We start from the raw sequence: 21,778 nt of genomic DNA, 5'->3' as shown, positions 1-21,778 counted from the left end.
AACATGGTTTCAGGAAAATAGAGTTCTTCAAATTCCTGAATACACATGTCTCCCAAGAAATAGGGAAAATCAGGCGAGGGGAGGATGTGCGATATACGTTCATAATAAAATCAAGTATGAAGGTCCAATGAATGATGTAAATTTAGAAATGCAGCAAGTAAACATACACGCAGGAAATGAAAAGTTATCAATTGTGAACTTTTATAATCCTTGTAAGAAATTAAATGAATATATTATGAATGTGCTATTAAAAGACGTTAATAAAAATGATAAAGTTATTATAGTAGGCGATTTTAACGCTCATGGTACCATGTGGGGAAGTGACAAAACAGACAAGAATGGACAAGTGATAGAACAATTCGTGAATCATCATAATCTAACTGTTTTGAATGATGGCGAAGGAACCAGACTGGATCCACGAACAGGAAAACTGTCATGCTTAGATTTATGTATAACCACTCCTTCACTGGCATGTAGAAGTACTTGGAGAGTCATGGAAAGCCTTTTTGGAAGTGATCACTTCCCAATAAATATCCAAACAACTTTAGACGGGAAAAGCTCTGAATATAATGATGCTTCAATAAGAAGTGCAGATGATTTTATCTCCTTTAAACATATAAATTTGAAAAAATTTGCTAAGAAATGTGAAGAGATGATTACAAATGATCTCATACTTATAAATAATGATATACAGGAAATATATGATAATTTCATGAAATATTTAAAACTGTGTATAAAAGAAACTGTACCGAAAAGGAGAAATGTCTCTAAAAATCCGGTGCCTTGGTGGACCAAAGAATGTACAGAGAAAATCAAAGAGAGAAATAGAATGTGTAATAAGATGTCACGGAAAATAACTTTTGAAAAGGTAGATGAGTACTTAAAAAAGAAAGCAGAAGCACAGCGTGTGCTCCGCCAAGCAGAACGAAATTACTGGCGAGCATTTTGCACAAAGCTTGATCAGTATATGCCAGAATCTAAGATCTGGGCTTGTATAAAACGGCTGAATGGTGTACTAATAAAAAAATAAAAAAATATGTCAACATTGATTGTAAATAGTAAAGATATTGTCTCCGATCAGGAGAAAGCAAATGCCTTTGGAAATTACTTTCAAAAAATAGGAATAAAAGACAGGGATACTAATAAGGAATTACCGAAGGCACCAAATAATGACATTCATAATTTAAATGTAGATCATGTTATAAATGAACCCTTTTTTATAACAGAATTTGAAAAGGCAGTGCAATCGCGAAAAAAGACTGCCCCAGGAAAAGATAATATACCTTACGTTGTTTATGAAAATCTGCCAAAAGCAAACAAGGAAATCATGCTGAACATTATTAACTTAATATGGAAAACCGGGGAAATTCCAATTCAACTAAAGCATTCTATAATAATCCCTATTCTCAAACATGGAAAAGATCCCAGAAATACATCGTCATATAGACCAATCTCTTTAACATCATGTTTTGCCAAAATAATTGAACGAATGATAAAAGAAAGATTACAATGGTATGTTGAAAAGCATGAATTATTACCCAATTTTTTAAGTGGATTTAGGAAAGGTCGTAGTGTGACGGATAATATTGTACAATTAGAAAATGACATCCAAAAGAGTATAAATTGTAATGAACATGTAATAGCGGTTTTCTTGGATGTCGAAAAGGCTTTCGATACAGTTTGGATAAAGGGTCTGGTTTTTAAATTAGCAAAAAATGGAATAGAAGGGAACATGCTGAGATATATAGAAAATTATCTAACAGCACGAACTTTTCAAGTACGAATTGGAAATACAGAATCTAAAACTTATAAAACGCATAACGGGTTACCACAAGGGAGTGTTTTAAGTCCTCTTTTATATAATATAATGATGGGTGATATACCTACAGACCAAGATGTAAGCATATCTATGTATGCAGATGACTGCGCAATATGGATATCAGGCAGGAACATTGTACATATTACTGAAAAAATACAGAAATATTTGAATCTTTTAAATCGTTGGTTTGAAGAGTGGGGGTTTCGACTCTCACCTGTCAAAACAGTGCCCGTACTTTTTACGAAAAGCTGGAATGCCGTTCTACCGCCTGATATAGAACTGAATGGAAATGTGTTAATGTACGAAAAATCTCATCGCTTTTTAGGGGTTATATTTGATAAAAGGTTAACTTGGCAACCACATATCGAAAATGTAATCACGAGAAGTAAAAGAAAATTAAATATCTTAAGATGTCTAACTGGAACAAACTGGGGAAGTTCCTCGAAATCACTTATCATGGTGTACAGAGCAATTATAAGGTCTCTTTTTGATTACGGATGTGAGGCGTATGACAGTGCAGCTGCTACCACCAAAAAAGCCATTGACTCTGTCCAATACCAAGCACTGAGGATATGCGCAGGTGGGCTGCCATTAACCTCCTTAGAATCACTACAGGTGGAAATGGGGGAAATGCCTTTGGATATAAGAAGACAAATGCTTTCAAGTAAATATAGACAAAACATCGAAAGATGGGCGAATCATCCGTTGTTAAAAAACATTGAACCATGTTGGCATTTTGAATACTTGAAGGGGAAAAACGTAAACAAACCTTTTGGATATAGAATACAAAGCAAGCTGGGAAAACGTATAGAAACGATAACCTACTCCCCATTTCCACCATGGTTATTCTACCCTCCGGCAGTGTCAACGGAATTAAGTACTCGAATAAAGAAAACAGATCATCCTACACAACAAAAACAAAGCAGCCTGGAAATCATACATACTAAATGGGCGACTCAATTACATATATACACCGATGGATCAAAAGTACCTGAAAGAGGGACCTCTGCAGCTGCTTTTTACGTCCCTTACTATTCTGTACATCGGAGCAAAAGGTTAGCAAATTTCACCTCTTCGTACAGGGCTGAATTGGCTGCCATCATTCTTGCTCTCAGATGGGTAGATGAATTAGACATTTATGTGGGGGTTGTTATTTTTAGTGATTCACTGAGTGCACTTATTGCATTACAACAACAGAAGGACGAATCTTTTATTCTGGAAATTCTCACCATGACTACTCACTTAAAGAATAAAGGAGTTGATATATATGTAGAGTGGATACCTGGACATTGTGGAATAAAAGGGAACGAGATGGCGGATTTCCACGCAAAGGCCGCATTAGTAAAGAAAATAGAAGTCAATAATAACCTAAATATGTCAGAAATGAAAAGCTTAATTACTACAAGTTCCAAACTCCTTTGGCAAGAAAGGTGGAACAAAACCAACTCGTATTTGAAAACATATCAAAAAGATGTTAATAAACCATATATATGCTCATTAGAGAGACAACATTCAACAATAATACATCGACTCCGCTTTGGAGTCCTTGGACTTAACCAGGATCTCCTCAGATTGGGAATTCATGCTACTGGTTTCTGTAATAGATGCCCCAGTGAAATAGAGACTGTAAAACATTTTTTAGTACATTGCCCTAACTATATTATAGAAAGGGCTATGTTTCTAACAGAAATTAACGAATCCCAACCTGAAAAAATTATGGAATACTTAAAAAAGAGTGAGTCCAGTAAACAAAAAGCTATTGTACGGTTCTTTCTCAGAACGAAACGGTTCCCTATCAGGAAGTAATACCTCCCTTGATGAACAGTAAAATATAATTACAATATTATAAATATGCTAAATTACACTCAGTACATTAAAAATATAATAACATAATGTAATAAGAAAATAAAAAAAGAACAGTAAAACATAATACAATATTATAAATATGTTAAATTACACTCAGTACATTAAAAATATAATAACATAATGTAATAAGAAAATAAAATAAGAATAGTAAAACATTATACAATATTATAATATGCTAAATTACACTCAGTACATTAAAAATATAATAACAATCATAATGTAATAAGAAAATAAAATAAGAACAGTAAAACATAATACGATATTATAAATATGTTAAATTACACTCAGTACATTAAAAATATAATAACATAATGTATTAAGAAAATAAAATAAGAAAAAGTAACAACAATGATAAAAGGTATGATAAGATTACTGAATATAGAAGCTTGTGTAGGTGCTATCTTATACATATTTATGTATGGTGTGTATGTGATATAACAAATAATCTGCACGTACTGTTAAGAAACACTAACAAAGCCCATGAATGTTTTGCTTACGATATTATTTTACGATACTATCTTAAAAGATAGATAAATATAAAACGAAATAAATGTATTTTTAAAAAAATCCAAAATTGAGAGATATAACACGTGCCGTAAAGTAATTTGGCGACAATAGTCAAATCACTGACTAATCGCCAATAACTCAAAACACAACAACAATAAGCCAGATCGAGATTTCGGATCCTAGTCTCAGAAAATCGGCGCTCACTTCAAACGGGTCAAAATAAAAATATAGTGAGTATAATTGTCAGTTAAATTTCTTATGTATATATATATAGGCCTATATCAAAATAATTTGTATTAAATTCAGTACGGCATATGTGCTCATAGTCCTGATAAACATGAGAATTTTCATATTGGTCTGATTGTACAGCATTTGCATGTAACTTAGTTCGAATCTGACTGTGCTGTGACCAGTGAATCTTGAGTTCTGTGGCATTGCATTGCGAGTGCGACTAGACTGCGAGGAAGCTGTGCCCCCTAACTCCTGGGGCGTGAAGGAGCTGAGGCCGTGGCCGTAGCTACATCTCGTGATCGTGATCGTGCTTAGCTGCAATGCTAATGCATTAACAACTGATGGGAGTTCATTATCAGTTCATTATCAGTTCAATTGAAACGCAGGAGATTGAGTCTTTTGAAAGTAAATTTGTGACAGTTTTAATCATGTTTATCATGTTTATCCGTTTGACTGGAACAGTTTTCATTAAAAATTTAGAATGTAGATCTAGATCTAGGTCTAGGGCACTCCAGCAAGTATAGATCTATGACTGTAACAGTGTCAGTAACACTAACTGACACATTGTAGAAGTTAAAACTTTAGCTTACATTTACTACACATGCGCAGAACGTTCGGCGCTAATTCAGAAGTCTATAGACTTTGACCCGGAACTCCGGCGTGGAGATACCCTACTAAAACATAGATCTACCGAAAATCGACTAAATTTTCATCAATTGTTCAAATAATGGTCGTGATTTAAAATTTGTTATGTTTGTTACCTGTTTTGTGACAATTTTCGGCACTCGGGTATCTCCACGCCGGAGTAACGGGCCCGGCCCCCCCACTCAGTGTTATTTAGGGTACGCATATGCTTGTTCCCTCTTTTTGAAAGCACCCCCTATCTGAGGACTGCCAACATTTCCGAACCCCCCTTTCGCGGGCTTTTCGCGGGCATTTCCTGCCTTGGAGACCCCCCTAAATCGTGAAAAATGCTCAATGTACCCCACTAAATTCGGAATAATTTCTCAGGAGTCCAAAGAGATCAGAGAAAAAAAGAAAAAACACCCCCTTTTTAAAGAAATCTCTGGGTGAAAAGTTAATACACCCCTTTTTTTACAATTCTCGGGTCGGACTTTGTCGCACGAAAAGTACCCCTTTACCGTACATTTTGGTAACACGCATGGGGTCCGTCCGTTCTCGGAGTGGGGGGGGGGGCCGGGGTTACGGGTCAAATTTTGGATATACTTCTGAACTAGCGCCCAATTTTCTTATCTTTTTGGAGCATTTTTCCTAAAAAGGAAGACTTATTAGATACAATTTCTCACGGGATTCACGGCAAACTGCTGCACAATACAATTGCATACCGTACCGACGGTGGGGTGCGGGCGCGACCATATTGATGAATTGCTTATTGCACCAGTCTGTTTGCCAAGAATCCCATGAGAAAGTGTATATTATAAGTCTTAGGATAAATACTCCAAAAAAGATAAGAAAATTGACACAAAACAGGTAAGAAACATAACAATTTTTAAATCATGATCATTGGTTGAACAATTGATGAAGATCTAGTTGATTTTTGGTATGTTTTAGTAGGGTATGTCCATGTCGTAGTTCCGAGTCAAAGTCTGGATAGACTTCTGAACTAGCGCCGTATAAGTTCTGTATTTTCCAGATAATTTTCCAGTTAAAAAAACCCAAAGAAATCGCAGCTGATTTTTCTACATTCGACCTTGTTTTTCTAACGTTTGTGAATTGTTTAGTTCCAGCTATTTTCAACTCGATCAATACAGAATCGACTGCCAAAAACTCTGTGATGAAAATTGATCGTCTGTATCGCATCTTTACAAATGTAGGGTTTTTGTGTGTGCTGCATTGACTCTAGATATGGGTCATCTAGGACTGATTTTTTTTTTTTTTTTTTTTTTTTTTTAAAGTAGAGACTCAGCACTAGCATTGACCAAGAAATGTATGGAAGACAATGACCATGATGCACCAATTCACCAAAACTAACAGTATATTATGGATTTGATTTTGGGAATTATGTTTCATTTGGCCTAATTATGCTCTCCTAGACCTAGTAAAAACCATCTCGAGGTATCACCCAGAGAAAACACAATATTCTAAACACAAATTGGCTTTTAAGTTTTCTTTAAATTTTTTGTGGGCATTGAAAATAGTTTCTACCTTCACCAGATTTCAGAGTATGACGAAAACAGACTAAAGCAGGATGCAGGAAGAAAGGGGTGTGGTGAGCTCCCGGTTCACATTCCGTGGAGTTGACTACATAGTCGGCATGTGGGTGAACGATGACAACCTACTCACTGTAGAGGTAGAGGATAGATTGACAGCGGACCAATGGAGAGGATCGTTTGAACCGGCATGTAAGTTTGTTTGTTTGTTGGAAGGAGGGTCAGAGGCTAGCCTGGAAGGCTCCATTTAAAGATAAAGACCAGTTATGGTCATGCGATTGCATTTTGAAAGAAATGCCGTGGAATCGATCAGAAAAGGTTGATCATCTAGCATATAAGTATTGATGTGTACTGCAAGGTTCTGGAATCATCAAAATGATAAGAAATTTAGATGTATATGGGACTAGGCACACGTGCCCGACACGTGCGTTTATCTCTCACACACCAATACATAAACTAATTTACTAAATATATCAATTAGTAGGCGGTTTCCCAGCAAAATTGTTATCATCATGTATTAGTCAAAACATATTCTTTCACATGCTTCCATTTCATTTTTTGAAATTTGGGCATTTCCAATACTGGTCTTTACCTTTAAGCTAACACTTCTTCCCATGGAGCCTAGTATTTTTTCACGATCTCATCAGAATGATGAGCAGTTGAGAATCAAAGAAAATCACTGGGAAATCATTTTATCATTAACAGACTTCTTTCATCTCCTGATAGTCTTTAAAGAAGAATGTGTTTATGAAAGTAGAGAATGAAGTCATGTCATGGTACAGTGGTTCATTCAATCAAGAGGTTGAGGGTTTGAGTCCCATACCAATGTCCTTTGGCAAGACATTAATTTCTGTTTGCCATGCTTTATTTCATTTACATGCAATACATAAGTTAAATCTATGAAAAAAATTGTTCAGTGCATTAATCATTTTGGCAGCAGTTATATCGAGGATATGCTATAGTCTTATTTTTTTCTAATTTCTATGTGATTTGTTGTTGTTGATATTTATACTTTTTGTTGTTGTTTGCTTCTACAGATATTGAAGACCTTACACACAAAACTGGGAACTACAAACAATATTCCATTTTCTTGAGTATGTTAGAATCTGCACTGTTGCAGGTGAGTTTTGTTCCACCCTCAAAAGAAATTGAGTATTGGTAAATAGTCGCTTTCACAACATTTGCTCATGCGATTGTTGCTCCGTGTCAACTTCATACAATTACCAAATTCTAAACTTCAACCCTGGCCCCAACACTATACCTAACCCTAACCCAGGCGCCTTGGACAAATAGTCATCCTAAATCTCTGTCCGGATGCCAACATTTCAGTAAGTGAGGAACCCTGCCTAATCCCATCTCTTAACCTAATCAAGTGGCCACCTCCCGCTCTCTATAGTGGTTATACATTCAATTGAATTCCTTTAGGAAGACATTTTTTGTATGTGGAAACTGTCTAGAAAGACCACCTTATTGCAGAGGCCACTTTTCTGTTTCCCATGGGTTGCCTTGAGGGATGTTCCGCAGTAATGCTCATGTGTACACAGCTACAGCTAAGATATGCAGAACGTCCTTAATAGACAGGTTTCACTGTATCCTATCTTAATCCTGCAGAACTCTGAATCTGTGAGCCTGGACCTGCTGACCTATGCTGACCTCGAGTCACTTCGTAACCGCAAGGCCGGTCTTGGTACCCGTGCTATCCCTGGAGGTCAGAGGTCTGCCCTCAACACCAAACGTTATCTCATTGTCACCTACACTGTGGAATTTGATAGGTAAGCGCTCCTATGACACCGCAGGAATATGCCTACCCAAATCTAAAGTGAAGTCAACGTCTCAAATATAACTCCAAACATACAATGCATTGATAAGGTGTTAATATTGATAAATCTCTAAAGTAACAAAAAGAGATTCATGAAGTATAACAATGTATTTAGGGGGGGGGGGGGGAAATTGATTTGAAAATTGAATAGCCCAGACAGATAACTCTGACTTTATAGCTTGTCCTCTTAACCTTCAAAACTAATTGGGAGAAATGTTATAGTTGATTTTGTATTAAACCAGCGACCAGGGTTGGGCGGTAAATACCGGTGGCGGTAATTAACGGCGGTAAATACCGTCCGGTAAATAAGATGTGCGTCCGGTAAATATGTAAAAAACGGGAAATATGATTTTAATTCTCTATTTATTAATAATTTTACTTGTTTTTAGCCTCATAACTGAAAATATTGTTCTGAAATAATTAGCAGCACAATGCTCATAGTAGGAACACACAAACAGATTTATAAAATCCTCACTGCATACAAAATTGTACACACCCAAACAAATGGCATTTTGTGCATATGCTAATTAATATGTATTCATGAATATGGTAATTAGCAACTGGGAACCAAAACCTTCATACAAGTTACTTTTATTGTAAAGTTTAAGATATTTGAATAAAATCAGTGAAAAATTGAACAAAATCGGGCAAGGAATAAGGAAGTTAAAGCTTTTTTAAATGACTAGTCACTAAAGGGCGATATTCAATTTGATGACATCATTTGTGGACAACTCTCCATGCCTTTTGTACATCAAATTTTATGTTTTTCCTTCTTTCTTGTGATTGAGATAATAGAATGCAAAATGATATTCTAATTCACATGTTATGAAATCCAATCAAGAATACAAATAAATAGGAAAAAAACGAAAGACTTGTGAAATTTGATGTACAAAAGGCATGGAGAGTTGTCCACAAATGATGTCATCAAACTGAATATCGCCCTCTAGTGACTAGTCATTTTAAAAAGCTTTAACTTCCTTATTCCTTGCCCGATTTTGTTCAATTTTTCACTGATTCTATTCAAATATCTCAAACTTTACAATAAAAGTAACTTAGTATGAAGGTTTTGGTTCCCTTTAATGAAGAACATCATATCTAGATTAGGTGTATATTTGGTTTCTTTTTCCTGCATTACAGCATTACATAATTACAGACATAGACAAACACACGAACAAACACACACACACGAACAAACACACACACACACACACACACACACACGAATAATACACACAAGAGCAACCATACTCACCACCATTGTTATTATGTTAAAAATTGGACAATCCCTATGAACAAGTGAGTGGAAAAATATATTTCCTGGTATTTCCCGGTAAAAAGTGGTAAATACCAGTAAAAAAGAATACCAAAATACCACAAAAAGAAGGAGGAAAAAAAATGGACTGGTAGAATTAGGGGTTTAGTTGAATACCTGTATAGAAATAAGATTTGATATCACATTTTACTTTAAGATTTAAGAGCACATTCTAATGAAACATAAATCGGAACAAATAAATTGTTCACATACTTGAAAAATTACAAACCTTGGTAAGAGTATGAATAATTGAGTTGTTAACTGTATATATATATATACAGGTGAATAAAAGCATTATGGAAACTGAATGCATCTTTGAAACTCTGATATATAGTACAGCTCAAACCTTAGTCCATGTTAAAGGGATTCTCTAATACATTTACGTGTATGAAATGTTTCTCCCCTCTCTCTCTCTTTAGGATCCACTATCCCCTACCCCTGCCCTACCAAGGCAAACCAGATCCTGTGGCCCTGCAGGACACTGTCAGGGAGTTACGCAAGGAAGTCAAACTGCTCGAATCACACGTAGGTCAAAAGCTGTTCAAATTGGGCTTAATCTGCTCAGGGAAAGAAAAAAAAATTGGGGGGGGGGGGGGCTACTTTTCAAGCTTGCCTGCATGAAAATAACATTCTAAAATTTGTTTTGCATTGAACTCTATGCAAATTTACAGGGCTCTTTTCTGATTTTTGGGTGCTCTTTGGGGCATTCCGGGGGCTATGTCGCCCCGAGCCCCTGTGTATTTTTTTCACTGAATCTGCATTTCCCTGGTCTCTTTTCCTTATGAAGGACACCATGGCCCTGATTCATAAAACTTGTTATCAATGACAAGTTACAATAACTGTTATAAGCTACAGAAACCGTGGCATTCAATTGGCTGAGCTAGAGCAGACTTGTCTTAGAAATTTAGCATCTGTTGTTGATAAGTTTTATGTGAACGGGGCCTAGATTCCATTGCTCACCAGGACACCAAAGCTATGCTATGAAGAAAGGTTAAATTGGCTCAGTCAGTTGAGCGTCCGCCTCACAACCGGAAAGTCATGGGTTCGAACCCCGGCCGCGTCATACCAAAAGACGTTAAAAGACGGGAGATGCTGCTACCTTGTTTGGCGTTCAACAATAAGGGATAGAGCAACGTCGATCTAGCGCTACTCAGTGGCTCACGATCAATAGGGCAAAAAGAATTTCCATTTTCGGTTTAACTTAATAAAATTTGGAGTGGACTTTAAAAAAAAAAGATTATTATTATTAATAATCATGTCGAATTTTCCCTATGTCAAATAAATTTTCGGGGGACCAAACTATGCAAAACATGGGTTATTTACACTTCTTAAACCTTGGCTTTTTCCAAGCCGCCTCCTCCAACTGAGTTTAACTTGTATTAACTCCTTGACTACTGAATTCTCACATGCCCATAGGCTTTTATACAGGAACCACCCGGATCCAGTAGGCAATGGGTTAAATATAAGCTGAACCGCCATCAAACATATAATATGGCAATCGGTATTGTTTTTGCATTTAGAAAAGGTGAATTGTAATCATTCAGTTTTCATCTGTAGGTCTAAGTGAGCATATAATTATAATGGAGTGGGTATATCTGAGTACTAATGAAATTTGAGTCACAGCCAAGAGATGGAAAGTCAACTCTTATTCAAAAAGTTGCATGATAACTTACAGCTCTGACTGACTGGAAATGCAGTTACTTACAAGGAGCATTTCCAGTAGATTGCAGAAGTTGTCCAAATATAAATCATCACAAGGTTTCTTTCATGTAATTTCTGTCAACAAATTTTCTCTTCAATATTTTCATTAACAGCTTCATTCAGATCGCAAATCTTCAGAGCTTGTTAAGCTGACCAAAGAGTAAGTAATGTTTCATGGCTTTATTTCACTTTAAAGATAAAGACCAATTATGGTCATGCGATTGCATTGTGAAAGAAACGTGGAATCGATCAGAAAAGGTGGATCAGCTAGCATATAAGTATTGGTGTGTACTGCAAGGTTCTGGAATCATCATGATAAGAAATTTGGCCCTGTCTTGGTAAAGTTACAAGCACTGTACACAGAAAGATGTATATGGGACTACGCGACATGTGTGCGATATCTATCAGGTCCAAATAGATATAATAGTTGGTAATAAGAGCTTCCATTTCATTTTTTGAGAGGGGGGCATATCCAAAACTGGTCTTTACCTTTAAAGTTAAATGCCTGCATATGTTCCTCTGTTACTTTTGAATGTCTAGTGATTGTAAGGCCATTAAACTTACTGGAAACTGTCTTGCATCCTGGATAGAAAGATTAAAAGGAAGTGGACAGTAATGACAAGATTAAAACCCATCCTACATAATTATATTGTCACATAATGAAGAAATTGATGACATACCTTTAAACAGTTATATTTATATTTATAGCTATTCCATGGCTCCACAGTATTGTTTGGAATGTGGTCTGGTTCAAATTTTGTTACAGTCTCTATGCATGAGCCCTATGCAAAAATTTCAAAAATGTTTGGTCCAGACTAAGAATTCAAGCACCTGTTCTCTGTTGGTGTTGCTCTTTTCTTTTCTTCTTCCTCCTTTCCTCCTTTTTCTCCCTCCTTTCCTCCTCTTTCTCCGTCCTTTCCTCCACCCACCCCTTTCTCTTTCTCTCTATCTCCTCTCTTCCTTTCTCTATATATTCTGAATCCATCTTTATGGGAGATGATATTCGTAAACCTTGAGATGATGCAGTTGAATGTTGATATTTACACAGATATCACATACTATGAATTGGTTCCAGCTCATCAATACAATTTTCTACAACTCATTTACATTTTTTTTTTAAAAGAGGGGTCCATTTAGAGCCCCACTCCACTACTTATAGCTACTTGCACCCTCTATACTGTGTGAGTAAAAAAAAGTTTACACCTAGAAAATTGCTAATTATTTTAAAAATCATGTATGAACAGTAAATTATTATACATCTTATGAAAGAGTGTTTTATCCCAAATCATTTAGTATCATTTTTGTGTGTAATATGTTCACGCTTGGATGAACATGAGGCATCGTTTGCGAGAGTGCAAAAATCGACTTGCGCCAAATTGATGCCTACAGCATGTAATATGTTGGGATTAGCGGAGTGACAGAATGAATTGAATGTATCAGATGTAATGCATTGCATATGCTTTTTGCAGAAGCAAAGTTACACACACACACACACACACACACAAATGTTCGTTGATATTTGATATGTTTGGCATGATTAATTTTTTTAGGGATGTTATTTGGATATGCAAAGACCGAATAATATCTAAATCCCAATTGTTTTATTCAAACATCACACAAGCAACTTTGGCGCAAATCGATTTTTGCACTCTCGCACTCAAAGCCTCATGTTCATCTAAGCGTGAACACATACTACACAAAAATGATACCATAAGATGTATAATAATTTACTGTTCATAGATGATTTTTAAAATAATTAGCAATTTTGTAGGTGTAAACTTTTTTTTGACTCACACTGTATAGCAACTGTATAGCAACTTTTTTTTGACTCACACTGTATAGCAACCAATGCCTAATCGGTGACCACATTGGTCCCCCATGATCCTCTTTTTCTTATGTTAAGTGAGAGCTGATCTGATCAGATAACCACCTGTCAGTGACCTTGCAGGGTGGTCTAATCCCTCCTGTAAACTAGTACAGATGGGCTTTAGATAATTATTCTTTTCCTTTGTTGCCCTTCATTTAGCTATGAGAATCTGTTATTAGAGAAGCAAGAAATAGAGGATGCCTTTCTCCGGTACCGAAGAGAGGTGAAGAACACAGCTACCGGTAGCGCAGCCAAGGAGGTACGCATCCTCAAGACCGCCATCCAGAATCTCGAGGAGGAACTGGGCAATGAGAGAAGGAAATACCAGAGGTCGTCCAGCAAGAGAAGCCAGAACTACAGGGAACTGCTGGAGGAGGTAGGTACTTCTGCCTGTTTCCAGTTGAGTTTAGGATCAGGTTTGGTTATGTAACTGTAATGAAATTGCCAAAAAGCTAGTGCTACTGTTTAGGATTTTTGTAATTATGCTTTAATGGGGATAATGATCTCAAGATGCAATAACATGACCATGTGTACTTAAACTTAAACATGCATTGTGATTAATGATAAATTAGATAAGTACTGTTAACCAGAAACTTTTATCCGCATGATATGTCCGCAAATTTGGTGATTGGTTAAGATTTGCAAAAAGTTTGAGGCCATGAAGTAATCCGAATCAGAATAATAATTCAGAAAAGTTTCATGGTGCCAAATATTTCGGTTGTGCAGTAAGATATCCTACAGTTATATATGTGTATGTTTTATGTCATGTTCAGTGAAATAATACATTTGATGAATATCCCTCAACCATATTCATTTGATGAATGTCTGCCAACCATATTCGTTTGCAGGTGGAAGAACTGAGAGCCAGCGAGAGGAATCTCAAAGTACGAGTCAAGAGTCTTACTAACGAGCTAAGCATCCTGAGAAGAAAGTGAGTGATACCTTCTGATACTAATCATGATGATGTTGATAGTTATTGGTTTAATCATATTACAAATGATGTAGGCTATTTGTGTTCTGTTATTGTTCATCTACAACATGAAACTCTCTGATAGATAAACCTCTTCTTTGACATATCTTCTTCTTATCGAGTCACTACACAAGTCTCGTCCAGTGGTCTACACAGGCTTTGGCACGGTAATTCTTTGACAAATCAATTTTCCCTTTCTATTTTTGTTTCATTTCAAATTATTTTACTTTGAAAATGAACGTAATGTGTTCTTTTCAAGAAAAAAACCCAGAGATGTAATTTCTACCATGATTGAAGGCATATTCAAAGGAAATGTTAATATTTAATGTGACCTCTCCTCATTAATCTTTTGATTAAACTTTTATTGAGTTTATGACGGACTTGACATTGTCAATGTTATATTCATCATTCATTTGGTAAATATATAACAAGCCCTATATAAAATTGTGTATCTTGTCCTTACTGCTCTTTGTTTTCATTTCATGACACCAGTCCATCGAGGCGGAGTACCCGTTCTCCGATGGTCCCCACCCCTGTATCTCAGCGTCAGTCCAGGCCTGCTGCTAGGAGACCACCGTCAGCCGACATAGCGAGGTCCAGGCCCCGCTCAAGAGTAGAAACAAGCAGCAGAGAGAGGTCGCTGTCCAGGGGTCGGAGGTCAAGCCTGTCATCAGTTGGGAGTAGAAATCGAAGCGTCTCACCCGCAGGTCTGTTTAGTTTGTCATTATCAAAGTATAATTTTTTTTTATATAGAATAAATGTTACTCATAAGGGAGATTAAAGTACTTCTTTCAGAAGAGTAAGATGAATTGTTTTCCCTTTGCCTTATAAACAATCAAGTGGGAGCCCAGGGGCCAGTTTCTCAAAACTCATGAGTCTATTGAAGTTTGTGGACATCCCATAATGGGATGTCCAAGAAGTTAGACTTTTGACGGTTTTAAGAAACTAGCCCCTGGTGCCAATTCTGTAGAGTTAAAAAAAATAAATACCTTCAGCTTACCCTACATCGATTCAATGCTCTGTGAGTTACAATCGACAGAAACATTCGTTTTCTCTCAAAATGTTTTCTTATGCCACGATAATTTTGCAGTCAGTCTACAGTCTGAATAGTTTTTTAAAACTGTGATATTTGTTTTATTCATCAGGTGCCAGAGCACCCAGGTTTGATCCCACTGCTTACACCCTTGAGAAGAAACGCAGGGAAGAAGAATCCAAATTAAAAAGGTTGGTCTTTGAATCTTTAATTAAATGTGGAAGATTTTTCCTGTAATACTCTCATACACACACATGAATATTCTGCAGCCCCAAAGCATTCTGTTCCAATAACATTTCAAGTGTTTTTTCAACTTTGTAAGATTCAGATTTGATGACTTGACACGCAACTCACTGTTCACCCATTAACTACTGTTAAATTCTCTCAGGTTTTTTTTTTCTTTCTAAACCTTCGTTATCTGGGATATGTTGATGATTATTTTCCCCTGAATGTCTTGCCATAACTGGTTTTCGTATTTGTCCCTATTTCCAAGGAGAAGACATTTGGTTAATAGTGAGCCAAGCAGTGAAAATGCATTGTTTTTAGATTGTTCCTCAACAGGCATTCAGTTTGTAGCTTCTACTTAATAAAGTACCTTCACCATCACTTAAATTCTGTTTTGGAGGTGCTTGGTTGTCTACAAGGCTGATCACTGATTTGTCTAGATCTCAGATTTTTATTCTGTTATCACATATGTCATGGTTCTTGCTAATTTCCAATGCCTTTAGGATGCGAACGTCAATGTGCAAAAGTGCAAAATCGTAACGGAATCCAGTGACCAGGGTATTAATACTGTAGGGGCTTTGTTTGGGTACGTTGTAACTGGTAAAGTTCTTTATAAGAAACAGTTATTATCATCATTAGCCTGTTTGTGATGTCATCTCTCTCACCAGTGCCAGGTTACAGAACAGTGGAGTTCGGTCTGGTGGCAAGTCAAGGTTAACAAGTTCAGGGGAGAGAGGCAGAACTAGGAAACGGCTCTCCGATGGGTACAGAGGTAAGAGTGAATTTAAACAAAAACAAAATACAGAGACAAAGAAAGTGATAAATACCACCGACTAGTGACAGAGGATAGCCAAACAGAAATTAATTTCTGTTGAGTAAACTCTGTAAGTGGTCATCTTCAATCTAAATTTTGTGTATGCTTTGAGAATTGTTTTCCTTACAATAGCCCTTTACTAAGTTTAAAGGTAAAGACCAGTTTTGGAAACGCCTCCATTATTACCAATCATGTGAAAGAATATGTTTTGACTAATACGTGATGATACAAATTTTGCCGGGAAACCGCCTACTAATTAATATATTTGGTAAATTATTATATCTATCTGGACTGGATAGATATAGGGTAGTCCCATAAACATCTTTCTGTGTACAGTGTAACTTTACCAAGACTGGGCCACATTTCATATCATTTTGATGATTCCAGAACCTTGCAGTACACACCAATACTTATATGCTAGATGATCAACCTTTTCTGATCGGTTCTACAACGTTTCTTTCACAATGCAATCGCATGACCAGAACTGGTCTGTACCGTTTAATGGTTTACGATGATCTTTCTGTCCAAGGGTTCCGTTCCAGGAGTTCATCTGCTGGAAGCGTTGGAAGTAGGAGATCCTCTGCAGGAGGAGTCAGTGATGTAGAGGTGCTCTCCGATGCCTCAGAAGGAAGGAGAAGGTAGTGTGACCTTTGACTTTTCATCTCTATACTGTATTGTTCTTTCTCTCTCTCTCTCTCTGTCTCTGGGTCTGTCTGCTCTCTATCTCTCTGTCTCGTGCTCTCCCTCTGTCTGTCTGTCTGTCTGTCTGCTCTCTGTCTCTCTCTCTCTCTCTCTCTCTCTCTCTCTCTGTCTCGCGCTCGCTCTCTGACTGTCTGCTCTGTCTCTGTCTGTCTCTCTGTCTCTCTCTCTCTCTGTCTCTCTCACTCTCTCTCTCTCTCTCTTTCTCCGGCTCCCGCTCTCTGTCTGTCTGTCTACTTTGTCTTTCCCTATCACTCTTGATCATTGATGGTTATTTCTAAGCAGTTATTACTTCCCTGCGTAATCGCTTCCAAAAATAGCTAGCCACAACTACAACTAGCTATTAAAGTCCTTGATGACATTGTTACACTTTTAGTTCAGGTTTTCAAAATGCATGCTGATTTCTTCTGTGTGGGGGATTCTTCGAAGAAATAATGTGAAACCTTGAAAATTGTATACAATATTGTGAATATAACTAGTTTTATTATGTGTAAAAACAAGAGCTGTTAATCTTTGACTTTCTCTATTGTTTGCTTCTGCTTTTCGCAGAGAAAAGGGATTCAAAAAGTTATGTCCAGGGGCCCCATTGCATAAAGCTTACCACGGATGGTCACTGTGCCATCAATAGTAACTTCCATGGCAACATCACTCAACAGCCAATCAGATCAAGGTTTCCATGGAAGTTACCATCAATGCTCAGTTTTATGCAACAAGGCCCTATTTTATATAACATATATGTAGTATTAGGTGCTGGCATAGCATTTAATATAATATAGGTAAAGGTTTAGGGAATGTAACATGGCCATCATACATTCATATGATCTTGAGGGAGCAGACAACAAGAAACTGTACAAACAATCACTTGGCTTGAGAAAGTCCATAGGAGTGGACGAAAGCTTGCCTACTAAATTTAAAGGTGGTAGAAGCCTAAACTACATGTTATATTTATATCGTTTATTTGAATAGGAGATTACGTGAAGTGATGAAGCCAGGCAAAACATCTTCCTCAAAAGCATGGGCAAGTCCAAATGTGGTGAGTTATCATGGATCTTAGGTTTTTCATTTGATTTTAGAGAGATGAATGGCATCAGAAAATGACCTGCGATAATATCTTACAACACTTTCTCATCTGCATATATTTCTGAAAAATTTATTTTGCCTTGTACAAATGATTGTCTAATGATGTAACATGCTTAAAATGGAATGACAACTCTTTTGAGATAATGTATTTTAATGGGATGGGCATCAGGTCTTTTTGTAAATCTCATCAGCTACATATGTATTGATATCCTCCTTCATGTTTGTGTGACCATCTAGCTGACCTTGGGACATATCACAGCTCATTTGATTATTAAAATCTTGAGTACATAACTTTCAAGTGCATAGATCATGAATATGCTCATAAGATACCATGTGTGTGATGAAGCTAATCATGCCATGTTTTTCTTCTCTTTTAGCCATTCAGAAGGAAAACTGGAGGTGCGCCTAAAAGATATCCTTTTCCCACTGATTGTATAGTTTAAGCACAGTCGTTATATTGGCGATTTTCTCCAATATCTGTAAGTGTGATGGAGTTTATTTATAAAATTCATAATAATTTTGACAAGTGATATCGACTAAATATGTCATATATTTGTGAAAGGATAACATTTGGAACAGACTAGATGTGTTTGGTGATGTATAAGAATGAAAATTTATGGCTATTATTTGTTAACAAAATTTCAAAGTAGCTGCTAGAGTAAAAATAGAAATTGTAGTTTTAGGACATTAGAACATACAGCAAATACAGAGTCAATAAATACATTTGAAAGTGAATAGCTGATCAGTGTTTTGCTGCATTCAAAATTGCTATTATCTATGTTAAGTTTAGGTATTAGGGTTAGGGTTATTTTTTTTCCCACCACAATGCTTAGTCAAGGCCAACCTCTTCTAGCTCAGTGAGATGATGGATTGACAGGTGTGCAATTAATTTACTCACACACCTTGGAATACACATCATGTGGGTGTTGAAAATCACATGTCCCATCACACGAAAAGAGAATCTTTTTTGATGCTTTCTATTTCCCCATTGAGTTAATATGATGTGAACAGAGTATCCTCCAAACTTTGGACTATTAAAAGATTAAGAAGATTTCAAAGTTTTCCTTGACCAACCTCATCACGTTAATGAGTACCCCTGATCCAGACTACACATCAAGGAGAGGGTCTGGTGGCAAGACTAGAAGCAGACCACTCTCTGAATACAATGGCCAAGGTAGGAAGATCGATATCAAAGATACCAAATATGGGCTAAAATTTTGAAGTTTGTACATGTATTCACTTTCAATAGTTAAAGCTAGCAATAATATTTTGGGTACATAACATCATACACATGTACATACAGTTAACTAAATTATTCATACCGATACCCCTACCATGTTTTGTAATTTGTTTAAGTATGGGAAAATTGTAATTGTCCCAGTTTACGTTTCTTGCAAATGTAACATATTAAAGCTTGCATCTAAAAGTTTTCAACGAAGGCCGTAATTCAACCAGTCCACCTTTCATTCTTGAGTTATGAAGAAAAAAAACACATTAAATTCATAAGAATGATTTAGTTGTTAACTGTAGATTTTTAAACTTGAAAGTACAAAGTTGGGATGAAATAAAGTATCCCCAAAGCTTTATATATAAACACCACTCCAGGAAATGCAGTGTTCAATACAGGTAGTTCCTCAGGCAGGTTCCAAGTCTGAAAGCTGCATGTAATGTGATGGTAAAGGGGTGACAGAATAGTTATTCACAGTGTTGCTACTAACAAACTAATAGCAGTTATTGTATTTCTCTGCTCTTTATTATGTTAAATGCATAGCTCGCAAGCTGACTGGAGTTGTAGAACGGCAGAGGTAATCTGAAGGTGATGATTTCCATCTTGTTTACATTGCAGATCGGAGCGCTGCCCTGTACAGTGAGGCCAACGAGATGTCCGAGATAGATGCAAGACTCAGCGCCCTGCAGCATTTTATGAAACACAATTTGTAAAAGACTGTCGGCAAGTTGGAAGAATATGGAAGCATTAGAATGTGGGAATTACCGCCACTAAATGTCACAGACCTGAAGAAATATGCGGTGATCTTCTATTTTGTGGCTGGAGGCAACTTTCTAAAGGCCATTTGCCTGGGATCCACGTACTGTGTACAGATTCGACAGGTATTCAACAAACGAAATAAACAGAAAGGAACTTTAATTGATTGCCACCTGGTTAGTGAATGAACTATCTACCACCTCTGATCTGCTTATTGCCCACTCCAGAGAAGAAAAATAAATACTACCTGCATTTAATTTTGCAATTCGCAATTTGCAAAAATCAAGTTATAATCAAATCAAATTAACAAACTTGTTTTAGTATTTGCAGTTAATTTTCAAGGGCTTTTATCACAGTTATAGAACCAATGCATGAAAAGTATATATGAAAATCATTTCTGACTCGAGGTTCTTTCTTGTTCTATTAATAAAGAGACGTCGGAAGGTCAGTTTAGGCTTTTGTGTACGAGTTGTTGGATTTCTTGTCTAATACCAGAGCTGGCACCTCCAGTTATTTCAAGCCTTCCATCAATATTCATGTTTTATCATGCTTTTAAGTTTTAATTGACAAATGTCATCACCCAGGAAATAATGGTACTTTTTTCCAACTGCTAGGTTCAATGATACATCTAGAGCTCCGTTAATACTCGATCATAGGAATTTATCTTTCTTTCACCCTAATGAAGACTCAAGAATTTGTTTTCTCTCTTCCTCTCTATCTCTCTCAATCTCTCTGTCTCTCCCATTACTTTAAAAAAAGGTCTTGAAAGCTAGTCAGTCGTATTTCATAATTTTGTAGAAGCTCATGGTCAAGGATTTTCAAGATATTTCTTTTACTCAATTTTATAGGATTTCACAAAATTTATACTTCCATAATTTTGAATGAGTTGTAAAAAGCAAATAAACCAGCCGGGCTATATGGATAAATGTTATCTACTCCAGCTTTGCCCAAATAAGGATCCCTTTAAATGAGGAAGTGCCAAACTTGAAATTTTGTATTCCACTTTCTAGACCGTTACCTTATGTAGCGTAGCAGCGTACTGTAAGGCATACTTATGTTGGCAATTCAATCTATGATTAATGAAACAGCATTCTTTTTTTGTGTCTGTGTGTGTCGGAGAAGAAACTTCAAAGTACAGAATAACAAAATAGATTATCAATATACCCAGTAACATTGCATTTAGAACAAGACCTTGTATTGTGATGAAATATTGTAAGAGAATCCTTACGTGTTTTTTCAAAAATGAACTCTGATTACACGTAATTACCAGCCATGAAATGAAAGTTGCCATGTTACATGAAATATTTTATTTGTACATATCAAATGTATATATTTGTAAATGGACATTTTATACAAAACAATTTCATAAGCTTGATGTGAACTTGTGAATAGTGTACAGCAATTTTTGTTAATAAAATTGGAGGAAGAACCCTCAGCTTATGTAATTCTGACAGTCTGATGTATTTCTTACAAGTTGCAAAGTATCAAAGACATACATGTATATGTTTTTCTTGCTGCATGACTATAAGCAGCTTTCACTCATTCCAAGGATAACACCACGGATCAACACGGATGGTCTCTTCAGGATCTTCCTTGATATGCTGTGTTATTTCCCGATATGCCTATGTAATAAACACAGAGTACATTTATAACCTAGTAAAAACAGTGTACCTCTGTAAA

General features: G+C 36.4%; 1 protein-coding gene across 1 annotated transcript; it reads left to right on the top strand.

Annotated features, from left to right (window-relative positions):
- The first annotated feature begins 6,376 nt into the window (after nt 1–6,376).
- On the top strand, nt 6,377–21,543 carry LOC100889050 (coiled-coil domain-containing protein 61). Its single transcript, XM_030998540.1, has 16 exons — nt 6,377–6,786; nt 7,632–7,714; nt 8,206–8,366; nt 10,145–10,284; nt 10,672–10,697; nt 11,540–11,586; nt 13,453–13,669; nt 14,142–14,224; nt 14,756–14,970; nt 15,409–15,487; nt 16,190–16,293; nt 16,865–16,973; nt 18,001–18,067; nt 18,492–18,527; nt 19,198–19,288; nt 19,961–21,543. The coding sequence occupies exons 1-16, from the start codon at nt 6,633–6,635 to the stop codon at nt 20,053–20,055; spliced, it is 1,707 nt and encodes a 568-aa protein (XP_030854400.1). The 5' UTR covers nt 6,377–6,632; the 3' UTR covers nt 20,056–21,543.
- The last annotated feature ends 235 nt before the right edge of the window (nt 21,544–21,778 follow it).

The sequence above is a fragment of the Strongylocentrotus purpuratus genome, unplaced genomic scaffold, assembly GCF_000002235.5.
Source record: "Strongylocentrotus purpuratus isolate Spur 01 unplaced genomic scaffold, Spur_5.0 spur5_scaffold_5, whole genome shotgun sequence".
NCBI classification, from domain to species: domain Eukaryota; kingdom Metazoa; phylum Echinodermata; class Echinoidea; order Camarodonta; family Strongylocentrotidae; genus Strongylocentrotus; species Strongylocentrotus purpuratus.
Note: the sequence above shows the minus strand (reverse complement) of the source record. Positions and strands in the feature narration are given on the sequence as shown.